A 7690-nucleotide genomic window follows, 5' to 3' on the forward strand; every position below is an offset into this window, starting at 1 on the left:
AAGTAGCACCACTATGCAAGGGATTACTGTTGCCCTTGGAGTCATTGACACTCATTTCAAAGGAGAGATCAAGGTTATGACTCAATCTCCTGGTGGAGTTTCTGTGGTAAAGACAGGTCAGAGGTTTGCACAATTAATTTTACTTCCTGCTGTGCAAAATCAAAAATCAAATTAAGAAAGATAAGAGAGGAAAGGCCGGATTTGGTTCATCTGACACCTATTAGTTACAAGCCATAGGTTCTCAGAGGCCAGAACTCATCTTGTTTATAAACAGAGAAAGGTTTTCTGGTCTTCTAGATACTGGTGCAGATATTTCGGTTATAACTGCTAGCCAGTGACCTTCTAAATGGCCCACAATGGAGATTATTACACAGCTAAAAGGGAATTGGTCGGATTCAAAATCCTGAAGAAAGTAATAATGAGCTATACTGGAAGGATGGAGAGGATCATGAAGGAACTTGTCAGCCATATATTATTCCTCATTTACCCATAAATTTATGGGGCTGAGATATTATGTCCAGAGTGGAGCTAGCACAGTTGTTACTAATCAAATGTTTCAACAAGGATAATTATAACTTGCTGCAGCCTGGATTCTGTTTTCCTTGGAGCCAGGAACTGAGATTGCCAATGAGGTATTCAGTCTGCTGTTGAAATGTTAAGAGAACCTGAGAACTGAGATCTCAGTTTTCTCCTCAGGGAAAAAAGGACTGAATGACCTCTTCAGATATGAGAGGATAGGTAGCCTAAGGGTTTTTCTGCTGCTCAGAGACTGGGACTGTTCCTTAAAAGCAGCATTGCTTTTAGACTCTTACCCATTACAAAACCTTTTCTTGTCTTTTGGTTAGAATGGATTTATGAGAATCGCAATTTTAAGTTGTGTTATGGTACTGACCTGTAAATGCTTTAGTTCACTATAAGATGTTAATGGTTAGAAAATGATTAGAACTTGTCTAAGAAAATTTTGATCCTAGCAATAACACAAAGTATTATCTGCTTGCTTACTATTAGCTAATTGCTGATGAACTCTCTTGACAAAAACTTGGCTCAAAGACACAGAGCCTGTATTTTCTCTCTTAACCCTTTGTTTACAGAGGTCTGCAGTCAAACCCCACACCTAAGACATGGACTTGTATGAATTAGAATGCATGTTTCGAAGAGAGGTAAGATTGGGAAATGGAAAAGTGTTCATCCAAGGCAGAGGCAATCAACTGTCCTGTTGCAGAAACACATGCTTTATTAAAATTAATTTTTTAAAAAGGGGGGAATTGTGCAGGCTCAAAAACACCAAAGGTCAGAGAGCTTGGGACTTGGTTCTGGTTTCTTCAAGGTTATCATGTTTCTACCTCAGACAAAGATCCCACCTAGGTGTAAGCCAGAGAGTTCTGCTTGTTAAGTCATTTCTGATGGAAAAGCCTCTCTGCTGATACAATAATCCCAATCAGACTGAAGTAGATGATGTCTAGGTTTAATGGATGCCAGGACTCCTGTGTGGCCCCTGAGAAAACACAGGGGAGGCAGGATCAGAATGACCACCACAGAGGGAAAAGAGGAGACCAGGGGTTCATTCTCTGGAGGACAGTTTAAATAACTTGTGGGAGTGGTCTTGACCCTTCCAGGGGAGGGGTCACCATTTGGTGGACTTTCTTGGAGGAGGAAACTTTCTTGAGGCGATTCTCAGGAGAGGGGACTTGAAATGGATCTTTCCACCCAACATTTCAAAATGGATGTTGGGGTCTAGGGAGAAGCCCCCCAAGCAAACATTCCAGACTCTTTGGATAAAGGGGTGCCAGGGAGCTGAGGTGACGCTTACTACCAAACACTATTCTCTCAAGATTAGTCTACAGGTGTGGCTAATTGCCAGACCTTGTGCTCCAGGAATAGGGAAGTAGTTTGTTCCTACCTCAAACAAAAGTCTAAGGATCCAACCAAGTTTCAGTTCCCTTTATGGAAATAACTTGGGATTCCACCCAGGGAGTGATTTGCCTATAGAATGTTTTGGTCTAGGGCATGAACGTGACTTGGTGACATGTTTTATTTAGCAACAGAATGTTTAACTATAAATGTGGCCTTTGACTTTCAATTGCTATGTTCATTTCCTTATATCATGTTAATGCAGTCTCTTGTCTTACTCCTACCTATTGGGGTCAGGGGTATTTTAAGTAGTTGGAAATTAAATGTGGTGAATTTTCAGTACTCAATGAAAAATTTCCTCCCAATACTATCCTATATGTTTCTACGTCATATTATTTTCATTCACGTCTTTACATTCTTTATTATATTTCTGAATCCCCACACCTCTACTCTGGAGAAAGGTATTTTTGTCGAGGCTGACCTCTGACAGAGACCCAGTTAGTGGAGTCCAGGAGCCTGTGGACATCATAGAGTGACTTTCACAGGCTCGAATGTCTAGGTCGATCCCTTCATGTGACTTTTTGAGGCAATAAAGACACAGTTACCAGCTGGATGCTGCATGCCCACAATCCCAGCACCTGGGAGGCAAAGCCAGGAGGGTGATAAGTTTGACACCACCATGAGCTATATAGCAAAATTCTGTCTCAAAACAAAAACAAAATAAAGGGCTAGTGGGATGGTTCTCAGCAGGTGAAGGTGTTTGCCTCAGGGCCTGGCCACTGGGTCCAATCCCCAGGAACCCACCTGGTGAGGGAGGGAGCTCACTCCCACCAGTATGCACCTCCATGGATGCACCCACACAAACTCCCCTAGGCAAGCAGATCTTCCTTCCACTTTTAGCTTGTGCTCTCTCTGGCCCACCTCTCTTAAGAGGTGGCTGCTGCTGTGGCTCCTACCCCCCTTCCCTTTCCTCCCATAACCCACTGAATAAACTACACCGAAACCCTCTCTCCACATGGCTTGCCTATCAGTCTTTGTCTAGCACCAGCCAGGACTAATCGTGGTACCAGCTGCCCTGCCTCCGGCCCACCAAGATCTCTCACCGGCCACCTCCCACCCACCTGGAACCCATACAGGCCTCCTGTGGTGGGACCCAGCTGCCCCTTGAGCCTGCTGCTGGTGCTCTGGGGGAACTGAACTGCAGGTTTATCTAAACCTAACAGGTAGTCTGTGTGAAGAGGACCAAGGACAATGTAGAAGAGATTAGTTCTCTCATCCTGTGGGTTCCAGGAATCAAACTCAGGCCTTCAGGCAGGGAGATAGCAGATTATCAAATTCTTCCTTCCATGTGTATAGGTGTGAGCACAGAACAAATAATCACACACAAATATAGCTCACCCACACTCTCCCTTCGCACACAAACACACACACACACAAGCTTACTGCGGTTGACTTACATGCAAGAATATTCATCCACTTTGAGGTCATGGTTTTGATTTATGACTTGACATTCCAGTTCTATCAAGTTATAGAATTTCTCCATCACCCGCTATTTCCCAGGGGCATCTTCTCCATCCTTATCTCCATTTAATCTATGCCCGGCCCATAGCAACCACTGACCTGCTCTCTGTCAATGGATGCCCTGTAACAGCAAAGCATACTTAGCTGAAATAAGGCAAGTGGAGTCCTCCTCAGAGCTCATGAGCAAACAGAGCAGAAAGGAGGCCACAGGGAGCAGGCTTCCTGCAGCTCGGTGGGGCTAAAGACAGACAGCTGTACATTAACATTTAAAGAATAAGTAAGAATTCTTTTATTTGCTTTCCTTGCTGTGCTGAGGATCGAATTTAGGGTCTCCTACTTGCTAGGCAAGGATCCACTGCAAGGCTACATTCCTAGGCCTTCTAACTTTAGTTGGAGACAGGGTCTTGCTCTGTCACCTAGGCTGCCTTGATTTAGGACCCTGACAGGCAAGCACCTCTATCTGCAGGGAATTGTTTTGATAAAGAATTCCCAAGGAGACCTTCTTAGACAGTGGATTCTCAACATGTGGGTTACTATCCCTTTCGGGGGCAGTCAAACAATCCTTTCATGGGTGTTGCTTAAGAGATGTCCTGTATATCATATATTTATACTGCAATTTGTAACAGTAGCAAAATTACAGTTATGAAGTAGTAATGAAATAATTGTATGGTTGGGGTCACCACAACATGAGGAACTGTATTAAAGGGTCACAGCATTAGGAAGACTGGGAACCACTGTCCGGTGTTGAAAAGATGCCTGTGGGACCCCAGAGCAGAGAGACTCTCCAGCAAACCCCTGCAAGGCTGGAGGCCTCTGGGAATGGAACCAGCAAGCCTCCCTCCCAAGCTTGTGGATCCCACTTAGGCACTGGAGAGCACAATCTGCACCTTCCTGAGCCACTCTGAGCTGTTCACTCTTGGCTGAGGGGCCTGGGCAGGGAGTGAGCTTGTTTCCACAGGACACCTACTGCTCCTGGCTCTCACCTGGCTTGTTTGGCCCTGCCTTGTTTCCATGGCATCCAAGATCCCAACAAGCATGGCTTCTTCTTTTTTTTCTTTCAAATTTTGAAAGATTGCCAGGAGCAGTGGCTCACAACTGTCATCCCAAGATTCAGGTGCCTGGTTTAGGTAAGATGGAGAGTCTGAGGCCAGCCTGGGCAACAAAGAGATTCTCTTTTAGAAAAAACAAAACAAAAGTAACAGAGCAGTGGTGGCTATTGCCTTTAAACCCAGCACTCGGGAGGCAGAGGCACGTGGGTCTCTGAGTTCCAAACCAGCCTAGTTTGTAGAGTTCCAGGACAGGTAGGACTACATAGTGAGACCCTATTTCAGGAAAACCACCCACCCAACCAACCAACCAACCAAACAACCAAACAACAACAACCACAAACAGTAGTGAGGCTGGATGGGGCTTGTGATGCAGGAGGCAGAGGCAGATTTCTGTGATTTGAGGGCCAGCCCAGTCTGCACATAAGTTCTAAGCCACTTAGTGCTACAGAGTGAGACCTTGTCTCAAAAACAAAACAAGGGCTAGGGAGCTCAGTGGCTAAAAACACTGGCTGCTCTTGCAGGGGACATGGGTTTGGTTCCCAGCATCTATACAGTGACTCACAGGCATCTGTAACTCCAGTTTCATGGGATCCAATGTCTTCTGTTATCTCAGAGGGTCCCAGACACACACATGGTACACAGACATACATACAGGCATGTTAACCACTCAAACACAAAAATAATAGATATTTTCAATGTCAAAACAACTGTGAGCCAGTACTTGAGATCTGAACCATGTGGCCTGGCTCCTCTCACAGATGTAAGCCTAAAGTTTTCTAAGGTTTTCACAAACAAGACTCAGTTTTGTTCATAGAAAACAGCTCTTCTTGTGCAACCCCGTGACCTGAGTTTTTACATCATGCTGAGTTCCCCCCAGTTCAAGTCAGGAATTTCATTCAAGTTCCCCAGCAGCTTCTTGAATTTGGTTTTTTGTTTGTTGGTTGGTTGGTTGGTTCTTTTTGAGATGGGGTTTCCTGTATGGAGGCTGATAGCCGAGGACGACCCTTAACTTCTGACCTTACTGCTGAGGTTACAGATGGACACAGCCATATTTGGATTATAGAGTGCCAGGGACAGGAAGCAGGGCTTGTGCCTGCCTGGTAAGCACTCTGCCACCTGTGCTACATCCTCAGCCCTAAATAAAAAATAAAAGAATACAAATAAATAAACTTAAAAATAAAATTGTCTTTAGTTGCCGGGCGGTGGTGGCGCATGCCTTTAATCCCAGCACTCAGGAGGCAGAGGCAGGCGGATCTCTGTGAGTTTGAGACCAGCCTGGTCTACAAGAGCTAGTTCCAGGACAGGCTCCAAAGCCACAGAGAAACCCTGTCTCGAAAAACCAAAAAAAAAAAAAAAAAATGTCTTTAGTTTTATTCCTCCAACCCCGATCCTCTGCAGGCACCTAGGCATTCTGTTTGGTCCCGTTCCTTCAGTGTGAGTGTTCCTTCATCTACCACCTACACTACCCAGAAAAGTCAAGAAGATATGGAAACATTATTTTCATTTGCTAGGTATGGAATTTATTTGGATAATTTTTCTCTTTGCCTTCCATTGTTCATAAGTATCCCAGAAGATCTGAATTTATGGAACAGTGGGTGTTCTGGAACACCCTTCACCAAGGCAAGCTGTTTCCTCACCCCTAGAGCCCTGTCTCCCCCACTCTGAAGAGTCAGGAGTCAGTGGCTTACACAGTTCCCCCACCCCAGGTCCCCAGCTCAATTCCAGCACTGGGCAGCCTCCCCCATCACCCCCACCTTCCCCATCACCCCCACCTACACCCCAGAGGCACTGAAGCCTGCTGTGTGCAGCAGAGATTAGGCTCTTTCTTCTAGAGAAGTCTGTCCCATTACAACGTCCCAGAGTGGAATCCAGGGCATATGAGGGGATGAGAGGGACTGTGACGTGGAGAGTCCAGAATGTGAGCACGTCCTGGGAAAGCTGAGTGACAGCTGTGTCTTCAGTTTGTCACAGGAGTCTCATCTGTCCTGAGTTAGGGAATGAATGCCTGCGGACACACCTGCCTACTCCTTTCTGTCCCCTGGAGATATCTCTGCCAGCCATGGCAATGGGCCAATGGTTCCACGCCCCTCCTCTGGTCTTTCCTTTTCTCTAGTTTGGACACTCTTTGGATGGTTCTTCTTCGTTCTTTACTGTCAATTCCAAGCTGACTTCCTGAGTCCAATGCACACAACCTCTGGTCAGCCTTCCCAGGAGCTGCTGAAATTCGGCTTGGAACATGGAGGATGAGAAGTAGAAGACAAGAGGGTCTATGCAAGAGTTGAGGGTGCTGAGGAGGATCACATAGTTCCGCCAGGATGGACTCTCACCCTGGACATAGCCCACCACATGGGACATATTGAAGGGGCCAAAGCAGACGAAGAAGATCAGCAGTGTGGCTGCTAGAAGCCCCATCACCCTCTTGCGCCTGCGCTGGCTGGCTCCTCGGCTAAGAATCCACATCATGCGGCTGTAGCAGTAACTTGTGATACACAGGGGCACCATGAAAAGGACCACAGCGATCTCCAGTCGCACAGGCAGCAGCACGGCCAGCTGGTCCTCCTGGAATTCCAGGTAGCAGGTTTCATTGGTCTCCTGGCTGTGGGTGGCATTTCCCCAGTATTCAGTGACATAAATCACACTACAATGAGCTGATGCCAGGAACCAACAGAAACCGCTGACCACAGCAGCCTGGGTCAGCCGTGGCCGTGTCTTGTACCACAGTGGGTAGGCCACACTAAGAAAACGTTCAATGCTCACAGCCGTCAGGAAGAGGGCGGTAAGGTAGATGGTAGTGAAGAAAAGGAACCCTGAGAGAGGGCAGAAGAGGAAGGGCAGGAGCCATCTCATGCCATAGGCTGCCTCCACCATGCGAAATGGCAGGAACAGTAGCTGGAGCAGGTCCGATAGGGTCAGGTTTAGCAAAAGTAAGTCCACGGCCACTGGGTGGTGATGCAGCTTGCCCACGAAGACCACCAGGGCCATCAAGTTGAGGGGCAGTCCCACGAGGAAAACAAACAGGTACACGGAAAAGAAAAGCCAATGATTGCCGGGAGAGAGACTCGCCGCCATGGTCAGGGTTGCTAGTGAGAGGTGAACAGGGAGATAATGGGGGGAGTCAGGAAGTCTCCTGTTCCCCCACCAGGAGACTTACCCACCAGGCTGGAGTGCTGCCATCACTGTCCACCCCCACTACCCGGTCACCACTTACTCTCCCCTGCAGGGTCATCCTTCCTGCCTTTCCTGTCCCTGACCCAGTGCAGACATCACCA

General features: G+C 47.0%; 1 protein-coding gene across 1 annotated transcript; it reads right to left on the bottom strand.

Moving 5' to 3' along the window:
- Window positions 1-6530: 6530 nt before the first annotated feature.
- LOC119821883 (free fatty acid receptor 3-like) lies at window positions 6531-7490 on the bottom strand. The gene has a single exon (XM_038340986.1). It carries the CDS (start codon window positions 7488-7490, stop codon window positions 6531-6533), a length of 960 nt encoding a protein of 319 aa, XP_038196914.1.
- Window positions 7491-7690: the final 200 nt, after the last annotated feature.

This window comes from Arvicola amphibius, chromosome 8 (assembly GCF_903992535.2).
Source record: "Arvicola amphibius chromosome 8, mArvAmp1.2, whole genome shotgun sequence".
Classification (NCBI taxonomy): domain Eukaryota; kingdom Metazoa; phylum Chordata; class Mammalia; order Rodentia; family Cricetidae; genus Arvicola; species Arvicola amphibius.